We start from the raw sequence: 16,986 nt of genomic DNA on the forward strand, positions 1-16,986 counted from the left end.
TTCACGTAAAAAACTTGTTCTCGTCCTCGGGCTAAGGTCGCGCACACCCCATCTCGCCGACAAGCGAACACAAGCCACACACCAACACCTGTCCAATCAGCTGTGACCTACTCACGGTCACAGTATGCCGAATGCATACCTGATTCATGCATTTTGGGCACGTTGCAGGTTCATGCATTGTTTGTTATTCGAGAATTGAAAACAAAATTTTAGTTTTCATTACAATTCTTTTCACATCGTACCACTCGGGGCCAACGACCTAGATTCTAGGATCCTTTAAACAACAAGCATCATCATCATCATCATCGTCGTCGTCGTCGTCATCCTCATCAATTTCATCTTCGTTACCTCCTTAATTGAGGTTGAAATCAGGAAGGGCATCCGACCGTAAAAATATGCCATAAAATATTTTTGCACGTCATTTCCGACCCCGTATCAGGAAACGGGACTAAGAGGAAGACATACACACAACGTACGACTTTCTCGTTGTCCAGGTTACACAAAGGAGTTCTTTCATGCTACATTCAGAGTGAAATATGAGCTTCTCACAGGGAACAAACTCACCCAGTAACTTCATTAAGGCATTGAAATGCCGGGCGGGTAGGGAAGCGCAGCTGTGAGGTTGCATTCGGGAGATAGTGGGTTCGAGTCCCACTGTCGGCAGCCCTGAAGATAGTTTTCATCTTAAGGCCACGGCCGCTTCCTTCCCACTCCCAAGCCTTTCCTATCCCATCGTCGCCATAAGACCTATCTGTGTCGGTACGACGTATAGCTAACTGAAATTACGGTACAGCCCCAGCATATACCTACTGTGAAAATGGGAATCTACGGAAGGCTATGTTTTGGGCCTGGAACCCACCATCTCCCAAAACCACGCAGTCATTTGCTCGGCTCGAATAATTTCGATAAATATCCAACTTTTTTGAAAGAAATTAAAAAAGTAAAATGTTGATAGGGAATATGCCAAAAAGGGTAGGAATTAACTGTGATAGATGTCTGTTCTGTTTGCAGGATGTTAGCGGACATGTTTCTTGGACACAGACGAGTCTACAGTTCAGTCCAGTGGCTTTCACAAGTAAGTCCTTTGCTACAACGTTTTCATTTCCTTAATAATAGTGAACCAGTCGTGCCCAACTATCGGCAGCTCTCAAGATGGTTTTGCGTGGTTTCCTCTTTTCACACGAGCTAAATGATGGGGCCAAGGACGTATTTAGAGGGGAGTCCAGCGGGTCTCGATCCCCTCCGAAATTCCTATCTTTTGGTAAGTTTGATGTAGGTCTCTTTATGAATACTGTAATGAATGAAGTACTGATTGTTTTATTGGAATAATTTAACCCAGGATGACCCAATAAGTAACAATATTCCACTAATTATTGTTTTTTACAATGTCGCTAGTCCTGACAGTGGGTTACCAGCTAGCTGATATTTACCTGGAAGGGGCGGTGCTTGCGTAATTTTGAGTAACAGCTTTCAACTTTCACTTAACTTCGCACGCAGAGTCACTTAACAAAGCAGCTCCTTGCAGACAAGTTTCGAATACAGGTCTGTTAACTATCACAAAATACGACTGTTATAAACTTTGCTCAATTCCAAACAAAACCGATAACTCTCACAGTCACCACATATGACTGCTGCACACACTGAACTACTCACTCGACAACAACACACTACTGATCATCACTGCTCGTTATCCCAATGAGCCTGCTTTTACATACAGTACCTTGGCGATGGAGTCAGGGAACGTTCTAGTTTCGTCTTCCATAAGATCCACGGAGACACCAGAAGAAAAGCACGTCACGTGACGTCACGCTTGCTGGTGGGTTCCGGCCTGACTCCCTCATCTCTTCAAGGAAATGCCGGGGCTGGCAGGCGCATGTGCACGTAAAAAACTGAAGACGCTAGCTGTCACTAGAAGTGATGTTGTCTACAGAATGTGAATAATGCACAAATAATACAATCTATAATAAACATTTCATTTATACAGCATCTTAGAAATTATCAGGTGTATGCATAGGTCTTTTCCGGTTTCAATAAGAGATGGCGCCAGCGAACAGTACGCAGCGTAAATTTGACACATACGTAAGTTTGTTCGTCTGACATTATCCTACCAACACACAAAAGTTGAGTCCGGCAAACACTAGCGTCTGTGTTGTATCGTTCAGAGATCATGTCTACGTTTGTGCCTGAAAAAGAACATTTGAGGCACGCATTGCTTTTCTTACTTAATCAAAAGATACAGGCTGTGCAAAGTCATCGTTTGTTGGTAGAAACATATGCTGAACGCGCTCCATCGATTAGGACACGTGGTGATATCAACAGCAATTCGAACAAGCATTAAGAAACAATCAGCAGACGTTTACGAAAAATGGGGAATATCAATAAACTCGGTAAATGGGTCCCACATGATTTGAATGAACGGCAAATGGAAAATCGCTAAATCACTTGTGAAATGCTGCTTCAACGACACGAAAGAAAGTAATTTCTGTACCGAATTCTGACGGGTGACGAAAAATGGGTTTATTTTGAAAACCCGAAGCGGAGAAAATGGTGGCTATCATCTGACGAAGCCAGTCCTTCAACACCAAGGCCAAATCGCTTCGGCAGGAGTGACTATGCTTTGTGGCTGGCGGACCCGTCTGGCGAAATGCACAACGCCATCGCCACCAAATGATTAATTCAAACCACGCATTAATTGAAAGACGACCGGAATGGGCCAGAAGACATGGCAAAGTGACAGTGCGCCGTCTCACAAAACAAAACCAGTGAAATACACCTTGAAAACACTTGGATGGGACAACCTTCCGTACTCGCCCGATCTGGCGCCATCTCACTATCACACGTTCGTACTTAAAATTCATTTCATTTTACAGAACTACTCTGCATCCGATATCAGTCTCAGTTATAGGAATTTATTTAATTACAACAAAGATAAACCCGAATAAAAATTAAATCATAAACTGTCAAAATAAATTTTGAAAAATATGACATCGCCCAACTGATAAGACTTCGCGCAAAAGAGAGCTTGTTGGAAACTGAACTGACTGATTGTTAGTACACCAACTTATAATTCGAATTATACATCACTTTCTAACTAAAATATAATTTTGAATTCATTTTCATTATTGTAATTATTTTAAAATAATTCGGTAAAAGTTTTTTCTGAGGAGCTTGTCGCCTTGTTTTCTTGACACTGCATGTCTACTCTTACGAGCTGGAGTTTCAACCTACAAGCAGAAGAGTAACTAGCTGAAATACAATCTGATGGAACATCAGAAGTCAAATTATGTGACCAGTCTTGTGACTTATTTCGCTTATTGATGAAGAAAGAGTTTCCTTCAGTTTCGCAGTTAGTTTTGAACATCATCCAATAGTTATCTTATTTCTTTGAACAGGTGTTTTCATGTTCGACGAGCATTAACACCAAATAATGAAATACCCTTAATTTTTGTGCTGTTCAGTTTATAAATTTGATTTATTATTTTCTCCTATGGTGTTTGTGGTTTTTCCAACCGACCAAATTGAAATATTGAAATTTCACGTTGAAATTCTATTATGTGCTCTTATCCAGTACCAAAATAAATACTGTTCTAGTATTTCATTGAAAATTTACGAATCGTAGTTTGGCTTACCTACAACAAAACCTTAGGTTAAAACATGCAGCTCTCCGAAACAAAACACTGATATGTGCACTCTTCTTCGAGTTTCAACAATTATTCGAAACATTTATTATTATGTAACTGGCATAGGTCAAATTGCTTACATTTCCAGCCAACCGAAGTGTAAGGATTATGTACACGTACTGTGGTTACTAATAAATAGCCTAGAGGGCAGATTTTGGCATATTTGCATGCTTTGTTTGTTTCAAGTTATAATAAGAACATAACCAATAAATACGATTCATAGCATCTGAAATCGAATGGCTAAGTTTTATAGTGCATTTATGTGTGTACCTTATTTCCAAAAGTGACCAAGCGGCAGCACTTCCTTGAACCTAAAGATACAACCTCCTATGTTAAACAGTGAGCAAATGTTCCGTTTTACGGCAAAAGATACCGAAGAGCCCATGTTTTTTGTGCCAAGACGTACCGAATCCAATTATCCAATCAGAGCTGCTGTTTTATATCATAGATAGTGAGAGGCCATTCTTACATGCCAGCTGATAGGACTTTTGGATTAGTGGAGAAAAGGCTAAGAAAGAATGCTACTGTGCTGCTTCCAGAGGGATGCGATTCTGAATTCCGAAAAATTGGTGTTCTTCATGTATTGAATGAAGATTTCCATTGGGTTAATTGGCAAGACATGTCAAAAATATCAGTTTCATCAACCAAAATATTCAAAATCAGTGAAGCCTAACACAGGTCCTATGTGAGCTTAGGTTACTAAAGAAAGGGATGAAATATGAGTCACTTTTGAACAGATTATCCAAGATTCCTCACCAGAGTGATATTGCAACCTTACCACCCAAGCCATTGCCCCATAGAACGACATGACAGCATCATAGACCCCATGATACCGGGGTACCGCCATATAGCACCATACGCCAAGACGCTAGATGGTATGGGACCTTTTTAGTCTAGAGTCAAATGCCACCTCATCTATGAAAACGAAGAAAAATAAACTTCAAAATGATGGGTGAGCAAAAGCTCTTTCGACCGTGCAAGGATCAACTGCACTCTTCCGTTCCAAAGAGTCAAACCAACGGCCTCCAAGGGCCACGGTGCGTTCGTAACAAAAGACCAATATATAACACATAACTAACTTAAAGGCATAAATGAACGGAGGGAAATTTAGGATGCAATGTTTTTCCGGCAATATGACAGGCAAACAAAAATTTTATTAACCTATTTACTAATCCTTGATAAAATAACGATTAATTGAAATTAACCCTGAATAATTCTAATATAATGAAAATAAAATATACAATATCCGATGAACTAGATACAAATTTGGAGATGTTATTCCTTTCATTTATAAAATTAATGAATTCATATTTTGTTAATATTTGTTAATTAAATGTCCAAATTGCTTGTTCCATTTTGCTTTTTGACATGACGATAAGTATTACATTAAATAATCGGTACAAATTTTTTTAAGAACAGAAATATCCTTATAAATGCGGCGGTTCTCATTACAAATCCGCTATTAGAAGAAACAATTATCTATGCAAAAAAATGGAGACAACTTGGAGTGGTCGCCTAACTAATTAATTATACTACCAAATAAGTAAACAAAAGAATAAGCGAACACTAGTCGATAAAATCATAATCATCAAAAAATTTGACTGATGTCGGGTCCAGAAATCGAACCCCCATCACAATGAATCCGATGACAAAATAACGAGACAGTACTCGTTTTGGAATCCGAATAAAAAATTAAACATAACTCAAGGAGCATGTTAAAAAATATGTACACAATTTTAAAACAAATTATAAACAATATATGCATGCAACTGGCTGTATAATGAAAGACAAATGTGTGACAAAGAAAATCCAAGGTCAGCCTTGGAGTTCGAACCGACGATCACCAGGATGACATCGACAAATGGGTCTATAAAAACTCCCTTTCTCAGTTACTCATAAGGTCAACAAATCAATAATAATACTGGCGTTCCAGTTATTTAATTTCTTTATAGAAATAATCATGAAAGAGTTAAAAGAATCCTTTTAAATGTAATCGGTTTATGCGAACTTCCCTGCATTCAGACTTAGTGGACAGGCTTGAACAAAACACTTGGCAGTGACCCTTTTCAAAGGGGAGTGCTCACTCACCCTTCTCTAAATCATAAATATTACAACGTCTAACCAAACCAAATAATGGCCAACCGCTAAATACTTCTTGTTAACAACTCAAGGCGAGACCAAATCGTCTCCCTTAAAATACATCATGGTAAATCATATCATTTCTACTGATATCCTCATATCGTATTCCAAAGCTCCACTGGCTTATTAATTCACTGCCCTGTTACAGTTCTTTAATTCAATATCAAGCCACTATTCATCTTCTCAATTTCACACCCATAGACTTAGTCCATCCGACTACAGAAAATATCTCAGCCTATGTTTTCCTACAGCTTGAACTCAGGCAAAAATCAAATATGGATTTAAACGTATCCATAATGTTATTCTCATATATAGAAAGGGAAATACTTGACATTAAAGGAAAACACTTATCTAAATGGGAGGGCGTTTGTTCGTTGTCCAGGCTTGTCACAAGTTACGCATATAATTAATACAGCCATCTACATATTCTCATCATGCAAAATTACATTAAAACAAGAGTGCCTTCCTATCTTCATGATATAAGCCGATAGTGCATTTTGAAGACACTGTCACGATGCATTACCAAAATAGACTTGAATATCCCGTAAATAAAATATACATATCACGGTTTGAGATCATTACAAATACAAATTTACATTTTCCCACCTAATCTCAAGCACTCTCAGACTAAATAATATGTTTCCATTAAATCACGTACATGCATTACATAAATTTTTTATTTATCTTTTAGGCCAGAAATTTTAGCCCATATAATAGGCTTTCAATTCCCATCTAGATGAATATAAACGATAAGAAGACCACTCACAAGTTCTCTCTCTCTCTAATTGAAGAATACATGCAATTTACATTTCGGACCTAATTTATGTGATCTACATATTACATAACCGTGCATTTATTTAGATAAAAAATATATTTTTTGTACTTATCGTCATGTCGTGATATCCATGGTTCGGGCCCAGGAAAAAGCCCCTATCGTCTTTTAGCCTCTCATAGCGCTGACGTGGGTCTCAGGTTCGAATCCACTGCTATTCCTACTGAGCACGTTCATAATCCCAGGGTCCTCTTCTGCACTATAACAACTTTAATGATGTTGAGATATGTTGCGTCACTCAAACACAATTTCTTTTAAACTGTAACACAGTTCTTGCGGTCACGTTACTTAAACACCTTCAATACTATAACTTGGACAAGGTTTTTCACACCACGTAAAATGAAAATGTACATTTTTACTCTCAAATACAGGTAAGGTCAGAACACCAGCGAACCGTGGGTCTGCCTTGAATCTTTTGCGTCAAGTGTGTCATCATGGCCACCCCTTTTATAACCTTCCCCCTGCACACACAATAGACGACGGTCAGTCCCCACCACTTTTTTAAAATTAGTAGTTCTACATGTTGTATGACATCGGTAATGCGCTCAAATGTGTGACTCAGACTCTTAAGTAGTCTTGTTATGGTCGGAACTTGCATCGATCGGCCGTTTATTTAAAATGTATTATCAAAATGATGCCTTTACAGAATCCCCGTGAGGATTCTGCGTACTTATTTAGCGTGGTGGCGCTATAGTAGTTACATAATCAGATGATCGCGTATTTTTCCACACGTTAACATTTTATAAACAACTCGAATTTTGGTAGAAGTCTATTGTGAAAACATATGACATGCCGAGGTTTCCCTTATCAATTGTTATGCATATCTCGAAATCATACCATACAAATCAAGCTTGCAAGTTGGTATCGCCACATTTCGGCCATTTTATAGCGGGTGGAGGTATTAGTATTGATTTTCTTTCCTTGTCATTCTTCATCTCTCTCTCTCTAACTGGGGATTCCCTCAGTTGCGACGGAGTCGTGTTTTCCAAGTTAGAAGGGTTGTGCAAGCAGGTGCAACCTAATGCAACTTTCTGTAATATGTACAAGGGAGCTTAAAAAAAGTTTTTCACTGGCTAAAATAATTAATAAATATGGGGATGACCGATACGGTCACAATATGTAGGATGCTAAAAGACATGATATCTTCCAACTACTTACAGCTATGTGACACAGACTGGATGACATGCCACTCTACAGATATGTACTGAATATACTTAATGATGTTGCAAGAGAACGTGACATAAGTGATACCGATGTAGTTCATGACGATGTGTAAGTCAGACACACAGATGTTGCATTGATTTTTCTATCACACACATTTTATTACAATAAGTCTATAATCTGTATCAGTATATCTATATTATCAATGGGAAACTTCTTTTAATTTAATATAAACCTACTTGTTATTTTAAGGTATTTTCCTTGATATGTTAACGCACCCATTTTTGCTACAGTGTGTTGTTACTATCTTCTGATTGCATTGACTACTAATATTAAAAAATGTGCAAAAAGTACCACATCTGTTCTTATTTGTGATATAAAACCCAAGGACTTTATATCTAAACAGAAATAATGGATGAACAAGAACTGAAAATATTAGCTATACAAGAAACAAGATACAGAGACCAGGACACAACACAAACGCAACACTATCGGATATATAAAGGTAATCCAGTATAGGAATTACAAAACACTAAATGTTTTTGGATGTTTGGAACAGCATTTGTAGTACACAATTCACTGACAGACAAGATAACAGAATTCAAGTCTACCTCACCAAGGATGTCAACACTAACTCTCAAAAACCAGAATAAGAAATGAATACTGACAAGCGCACAGGCGCCAATAAATAAGGACAACCAACAAAATCCAGAGAAAGTAGGAAAATGCTGGGAAGACCTGGAAAAATAATAGAAAATGTTCCAGATATAAATGTTGTAATTTTGGTAGGAGAATTCAGTGCTCAAATTGGAAGGAACGAACCATCAAGAACCACAGGAAAATGCACGGCACATAACAAGATGGAGTTGTGTGAGAATATCATGTCCACCAAGTTCCAGAAACAAACAACGTGGAGATCGCCTAACATATTATTGGGTGAATTCCAGATTGAACACGTTGCGATCACCTATGACAATTCCGGGAAAATTCAAGACGTACATGTGGCCCGAAGGGCCGGATTCAACTCTGATCAGTACCTAACAAATGTTAAGATGAAACTAACACCAGAAAGGAGAAAACATGGTGGAACAAGAATAGCAAGGTACAGAATAAAGGATCTGAAGCTAACTCAGCAGATCGTGGACGAATACCAGAGCAGAATAAACAGGATTCAAAGCCACTGTTGGTTTGACATGGCAATATGAATACAAGAAGACGCGGAACAAGCGATCTTACGAAGTAAAAAGAAGAAACATCCATGGTGGAACGAAGTTTACGAGGAAGCACTGACCCAGTCGGACACCATCCTGAAATGCCCACACTGGCAGCAACAACATAATTAACTGACAAGGAAAAGGAACACATGGAAGCCGACGTCACCATTACAAACACAACAGGGAAAACAGAAATTACTTACCCCTGTCAGAGCAGGTGACCAATAACCGTGGAAAGGAAAAAAGATCACTCTAAGGGTTTTAAATTCTTAATGATAAAGACAAACTTTTTAATAAATAGGTGATTTTAATTTAAAATACCTTGAACAAGGAATTAAAAACGAAAGGAACACTCTCAAGCATGATTAAAATAAAAAATTAAATAATCTAATAACATTGCCTAAATATTATTGAGTAATAAATAACAAATTGGGACCCAATATATTTCATATAACTAGCTGAACAACTAACCTCATTTAGTAACATTTAGAAAATTCAAAGTAGTAATAATAATTAACAATCTTGGTGCCTTCAATTTAATTTACACATTTCACCGTTTCCTGTCATTCATTTTGCCAGAGATTTTATGTAAAATAATATTTTCATGTCCTGATGAAATTCTTTAACCAGGGTTAATACCTAGATAGAGTACTAGGCGAGGAGCTCCCACAAAAAGTTTACGACTTAAACACTAATGAAATTAAGCAAAAATAAATTAGCAAATTCCCCAAATGAATCGGGCGTAAGACAGAAAAATAATATCCCGAGAATCAAAAGTGATAGGGAGATATTAACACAATCGCACTCAATTAATCTTCAAGTAAAAAATATAAGCAAGAAGAGCAATCAACATTTCTTAACACCACCAACCAAAATTAATAATCGTCGCTATGGTAACACCAACAACACACGCCCACCAAAAGAAAGGGATCATCCAATACCAATCGGGGACGCAACAATGAAAATTAGGTAACAAAATTAAAACAGAAAAGCAGGACCCCTGCAAAATTTAAGAAAAGGACCAAGAAAACATAAACAGAAACAATCTAAATGGAGGACAAAACAACAAACAGAAAAATCTTGTGAACACTGCCTCGCTTAGTATCCTTTGACTATGGGAACACAGCCCCTCCAAGGTTTTACCAATTTCAAAAAAATATAACAATAATGATTTTTGCAATATTAATGAAATTTTGTTTTAAAATACCAAATTGAAATGTCCCTTACAGCACAACAATATCTATTCATGGGAACTGATTCACAACGGTTACACGCAATCATAATAATAATAATAATAATAATAATAATAATAATAATAATAATAATCATTCACGAACAGAAGTTCTCAAAACAAATTCTTTTACCGTATTAATATTTAGGAAATATGTTCCACACGACACATGTTACACTTTTTAAATCCTCCGCCGAAACGCAAATAGATGTGAAGCTGAAGAATTTTTAAAACTTACAGTCTTGAAGTTCCCACCGAAGATCCAAGGCACTCGCCATACTTACGTCAGTGAGGCTGGTAGAAAATATATAATTCGAAGATATACTAAAACGAAGGTGCTCCTGAAGTAAATCCAAAACAGAGTTGAAAGCCTTTCAGGGGGAATTAACCCCAACGTATCCTTGAAATCAGCTTGGATCCATTGGGTCGCCTGGGTTCAGAGCGAGGCGTGAGATAAGCGTCCGTTCGCCCTCCATACTCATAATAGATTCTCATTTCGCACGCTTCAACAACAAGCCGGCTGGTCACGCCAGGGCGGTGCGCCAGCTAGCTGCGCAATAGGTTACGGCAAGGCAAGGAAATTGGAGCTTCCTTCGGTAGAGTACAGCAGCAGACAAAGGCTCACAGCCAAAGCATACTTTATAGTTCGCGCATCTGTAAAATTTCAAATGAGCAGAACCACTTCCGCAAACGAAATCAGTGTAGGCCTAGTCCGTGAATTTAAATCACATAAAAAATAACATTAGTGCACTTCTTGATGAAAGGCATGAGAAAAATAATTCCAATGGGATTAAAATCCGGTTTCAAACATGTTTATGAGATGTTAGTTACGTCATAACACTACAAGAAAGAGCTCAAACATGGAATAAATGGAATAGAACAAAAAAGGCTGAACTGGTAGGCATTCAAAGCAGAAAGGAAAACAACTTCCAAAATCATAATAAGCTAGTCGTCCAGACCGGTCAGCAAATAAATTAAACAAATGTGGAAGCACATATCAGCATAACAGCGCAAGGCAAAATAAAATAAAAGAGAACTTACCGTAAACAGTGCAGATGGTAACAAACCGTGGACCGTGGTTACTGCATTAAAACTGATTATCTACTCCAAGAGTAAACACCAGACATTGATCTGAATAAATAAATTTATTTAAAGTATGTAATTAACTTTAAAGCCACTGAACAACACCAGAAGAAAAATAAATCTTAAGAAAATAATAACTGAACTAAAGAAGGAATCGGCCGATACCCCAAGGATAATTACAGTAATACTTACAACTACAGTAGTAAACCGTACGTAACTTCACCTTCCTCAGACTTGTACATAATTTCGAGACGTCTACATTAAATAGAGTTTTCAATTTCTAAGATTTTGAACCTCGTACTAACTTTTCAATTTCAAAATTTAAAAAAATTAATTTGTTATAAAACCCACGGCTCAAGAAAGTCTTTACATCATCATACCGAAAGGGCAGGAGACTCACAACAACATAGTAAAATAGGAAATAATTAACACCAAGAAACGAACAGCATTAACCGCAAGAAAATCATATCAGGTGAGAACCCCAAAGCAAACGAACACCCCCAAACAATAATCATCACCAACAAGAAGAGGTGACGCCATAATACACGGATTACCCAATAACAGAACACGAGAGCAACAAAGCAACAAAATGAGAAACAAGAGAAGGAAATGATTTAGTAATTCAAAATTCAACTCAACGTAGCAAAAATAAATAAATGAACAACCAAGAGAAACTCGAAAATGATGCAATTACTTAAGTTCTTGTATGAACTTCCTCACTAAATTACCTTGCCTCGGACTGTCAATGGGTTATAAATGAAAAGAGGCAAAATCCAAATAACACAATAAAAAAATACAGTAATTCAAATTACTGAAGCTGAGCGATAAAATTAACTAGATCCCCTAAAATTGTACAGTTAACACTTTTCATAGTTCAAAAAGTTTCAGTAACTATAAACTCAAGCGAAAGTCAGTTCTCAATGAAATGAAAAACATGGTTTTGAAACGGATTGTATGCCGAACACAAATTCTTCCACATTAATCTAGCACAGTCATAATTGAAGAGGTGAGATGCCCAGTGATGAAACACCAATGATTATAATATTAAGCATAACTTACAGCTTTGTTGCTTGGTCGAGGTTTTCAATCCCGTTGCAATACTTACAACCACGAGGCTTGTGAGTTACATAAGTGAATCCATTAAAAAAAAGTTAGGAGGGTGTATCAGGTACTAAAATAAAATGAAACAAAGTGAAGTATTTCGGACCATTAGCTCGCTCCTTTACAGTTAGCCGTTGTCCATATCGCCACAGAATATTACGGCGTTCAGCCGGCACCAAGCGAGACGATCCTCCATGTTCCCAAGTCAGCAATCAACTCAGTCCTCTCTCCAAGCTATGCTTAAATCGCCTGGCCCTGCCAGGGTAGATGCACGCCCATACCGCGCCTAGAATAAGCGATCAGACGGCGAGTTCATAACTGCTCCGAGACTGTGCAGTGCCGTACAGCCGGCACCAAGCGAGACGATCCTCCATGTTCCCAAGTCAGCAATCAACTCAGTCCTCTCTCCAAGCTATGCTTAAATCGCCTGGCCCTGCAAGGGTAGATGCACGCCCATACCGCGCCTAGAATAAGCGATCAGACGGCGAGTTCATAACTGCTCCGAGACTGTGTAGTGCCGAACAGGCCCGCAAACGTTGATTAAATAATTTTAGTCAATGCTTTGGCGAAAGTACAGTTTCACAAATTTCAAAGATATAGATTACCAAGTCGAAAAGCATTATAAAGGAGGGGTTTTTCACTTTAATTCCGTCACAATAAGAGGGGAAATAAAATACTACGATACACAACAACGAAAGAAAATAGAAGAAGATTTCATGAAAAATAGTACACGTAATTCCTACCAAACATTCAGAAGCAAATTAACAAAATACAAACCATCAACTCTATGCTTGAAAGAAGACAAAGGAAATCTAATCACTGGAAATGAAGAGAATTGTCAGCACCTTGCAAATTATTTCCTATTTCCTAAAACTTCCGAAGAGTTATTGAAGTATGCTGGAGAACACCTAGTGTCTCAACTAGAAGCACTGTTTGAGGAATACGATATTCAGATATCGTTTGAAAAAACAGAACTAATGATTCAGGGCAAAAACGACCCAACAAAGACTATTGTCACTAAGTATGGAACAGTTAAAAGTGTGTAGAAGTTTAAATACCTAGGAGAGTGGATAACCCCAAGATGACTACCATGAATAGCGTTACAGAACAGGGTAAGAAAGATGGAAACAGCATACCATTTATGTCGAAATATCTATAACAAAAGATCAATCTCAATCACTGCGAAACTCAGACATTACAATACTGTTATAACGCCAGAAATGTGCATGCAATCGACTGCCCTCCATTGAACAGAAAAAGATTACTAGAGAACATTGAGAAAAAGGAGAGAATAATCTTGAGGGAGATACTAGGGCCTAGGAATGTGGAACAAGAATTCAGACTGCGATCAAATTAGGAACTATACAAAAGGACCGAGAAAATCACAACATCCTTTAAAAAGATAAGACTTTGCTTCGATGGAAACATGAAAAGAATGCCAACAGAGAGAACAGCCAAGGGAATTCTGGAGTACATGGAGAGCAGGAAGACGTAAACTAACTGGCTATCCGAAGACAAGCAGTGTAATATGATACAGGCACATACTCGAATAGCTGTGAGTACCAGAAGTTCTTGGCGTTTCCTGTAAGATTTACCTTTTGGGATTTGGTACATTTTTTTTACAATTTGATTTACGTCGCACCGACACAGATAGGTTTTATGGCGAGGGATTTGGTACATTTTGTAAATGAGCTCCTCACACACGTTCTTCTTCTTGTTTCGTATAGGCCAGCTAAGGACCATGACATTCAATTATTACATTTTGGAATGTGCTTTCATGTTTGCCCAGTAGTTGCGCATCCTCAGGCTGTGTTGCTCTTTCCCCTCCTTTGTCCAAAGGGTGCCAGTCTTCTTCGTTGGTAGTCTGTCCTGGAACTCCTTATGTTTAAGTATCTTCCTGAGTGTTGTCCGATCCTTTAAGTTTCCTTCTGTTATTCCCAGTTCCTGTAGATCTTTATCCACTTCCATCAACCATGGTGACTTGGTCTTCATATTTTGCCAGTATCTGAGAATCCGGTTGGTCAGCCTGGTCGGATGCATCCTACAGATGTGCCCATAGAATGCTACATTCGTTATTCTTTCACAGTACTTGTAGAGCTCTTGGTTAGGCCATTTTCTATAACTACCGCAGTTTTTACTATTATTTTGTATGAAACAACAGATATACTTTATATTGACATTCAGATCGGTACAGCAATGCAAAGAAATGAATATGTAAAAATTTCATTTCTTGCCGGATGCCTTTACAACGCATTTTTGTTGACAGTCGTCAATATTAACAGGAGCTTGAGAATGTGTAAGTTTATTACAGGGGCTCGGATGTTGGAATCATTCATAAAATAACCTTTTACGATACTTGAAGTAGCAGAGAGGAGAGCAGTTCGCCAGGGACCAACCCACTCGCCCTATAATGAGTTCTTACTTACACTATATAGTGGCAGCCACCGGTTTCTTCGTTTCTCGCCTGACCAAACAAGTTCAGAAGGATATTTTGTAGCTCTAACCTTTCAACTTTCGTGTTATTCTGGCGAGCCTTGTCGAAGCCGCCAGCTATACTTCCATTTCTTTGTAAACACCAGAAATCATGCCAAAAGAAAAAAACACCGAAGTGAATTCTGCCTCAGCAGTGGATATATGAACAATCAGCATTACATATGGAATTTTGCACATGATGATGGTTTTCTGATAATGTTCTCCTTTTTCAGGTGATACTGGCAGTGCTCATCGCCGGACAGGATGAGTGCCCCCGACGCTGTGATTGCCGGCCTCCAGAGGTATACTGCGCCCGTGCTAAGTTGGTCACATTCCCAGCAGGGCTCCAAACTGGAACCACATTTCTAGATGTGGGGCATAACAATATCACAGCTATTCATGATGATACCTTCCAAGATTTGGGCATACTGGAGCTTGTCGTTCTAGTAGCAGATAATAACAGCATAACCAGTGTCGGCGAACACGCTTTCCGTGGGCTCTCCGACTTGCAGTTCCTCCATCTTTCCGGAAATCGGCTGACAAACTTGCATAGCCAGGTGTTTTCTCACAACCCTAAGATACGTCACGTCGACCTGACAGGGAATGCCTTACATATGCCATCAGATGGTCCACTTTTGGCAGCTAATTCACTCGAATGGCTGGACCTCGACTACTGCGGACTCACAATCATACCTAGCAGTGCATTCGCCAAAATGCCAAAGCTTCGTTACTTGAACCTCAACAATAACTCGCTGCGGGTGATAAACGTGACTGCTTTGCGTCCACTCAGCTACCTGCGCTACCTCAAGATGCTCAGTAACCCTCTGCAGTGCGACTGCTCGATGAAACCAGTATGGACCTGGCTGTTCCAGCGAAAGACCAAGGTGGAAGCTAGCTGTGGCAGTCAAATGTCATGGTCAGTCATGAAGGAGGTCACCTGTTGAGCAGCTTGACTTGAATATCAGACGATAAATTATGATGAACGTTTCACTTTATGTCTCGTTGAATTTTATCGGAGTAGCTGAGATATTGACGTCTCCAAGTTCAGCTGAAAGAGAGTGTAGTAATGTCCTATATATTTCGAAATGAAGCGGTCTACTCCACACATTTCTAATGAACTTTTCAAACTTGGTTTGTCATTTCGGCTTTACATTGTAAACATTAATCTAGCTACAGAAAGTGAACGCTCTATTTCTCAGAGGAGCTGAGTTTAAACTAATGCCCATATCAACGTTCGGATGTCTTCTGTCATATGTATACTTTGGAAAAGTACAGAGGAGCCTCCTTCTAATGATCTCAGCAGAAACACTGTGTTCATTTCTTTCCATGAGAACTGAAATAAAGCCAGTGACTGCAATCTGTGGCACATTGAACACAAAGTAAGCACGAACGTCTTGTTAAAGAATGTGGAACTGTTAGGAAGTTAGCCTTCCTTCGCAAGATGTAATGAATTATATTTAATTGTAGCATAATGATAGCAGCAACTGAATTATTACTTAGTTTATTAAGCAACTAGATACTATAATAGGGACAATGAGAAGAATTTTCCCATAATACTAGAATTATCGGGAGCAGGTTTTATAAGAAGGCATGTGATTAGACTTGAATTAAAGTAACATGTAAGGGGTGCTGAATGTTAGCTGATTTTGTAAAATCCATATCAAACTTTCTCTGGTTTAAAAATCAATTAGTGAATTCGTTGGAATTAATACTAATATAATCAGAACGAGAACTGGAAAATATCCACAGGAAATGAGCACGAGTGTTACGAAAATGTTGCAAACTTTGGACTGGGAAGACCTGGGAGTAAGGTAACGTGGCAAGTTGGCGAGGAGTGACATTAGTAGACGAATAAGCTGGAGAAGAGCTTTTAAAAGTAGGAAGCATCATAATATGAAAATAAAATTGAAATTTAGGAGGACAAATTGGGGAAAGTTTCATTTATAGGACGAGGTGTTAGGGATTGGAATAATTTATCAATGGAAGTGTTCGATAAATTTCCATGTTCTTTGAAAATATTAAAGAAAAAGCGAGAGGGCGATTGATTGATTGATTGATTGATTGATTGATTGA

General features: G+C 38.4%; 1 protein-coding gene across 1 annotated transcript in view; it reads left to right on the plus strand.

Annotated features, from left to right (window-relative positions):
- Positions 1 to 16,726, plus strand: part of LOC136863416 (leucine-rich repeat transmembrane neuronal protein 4) — a 40,751-nt gene extending 24,025 nt beyond the window's left edge. The window contains exons 2-3 of the mRNA XM_067139826.2: positions 1,012 to 1,075; positions 15,147 to 16,726. Of these exons, the coding sequence (XP_066995927.2) occupies positions 1,013 to 1,075; positions 15,147 to 15,857 (774 nt within the window). The 5' untranslated portion in view covers position 1,012 and the 3' untranslated portion in view covers positions 15,858 to 16,726. The remainder of the gene's footprint in view (positions 1 to 1,011; positions 1,076 to 15,146) is intronic.
- Positions 16,727 to 16,986: the final 260 nt, after the last annotated feature.

The sequence above is a fragment of the Anabrus simplex genome, chromosome 2 (genome assembly GCF_040414725.1).
Source record: "Anabrus simplex isolate iqAnaSimp1 chromosome 2, ASM4041472v1, whole genome shotgun sequence".
In the NCBI taxonomy this organism is placed as follows: Eukaryota; Metazoa; Arthropoda; class Insecta; order Orthoptera; family Tettigoniidae; genus Anabrus; species Anabrus simplex.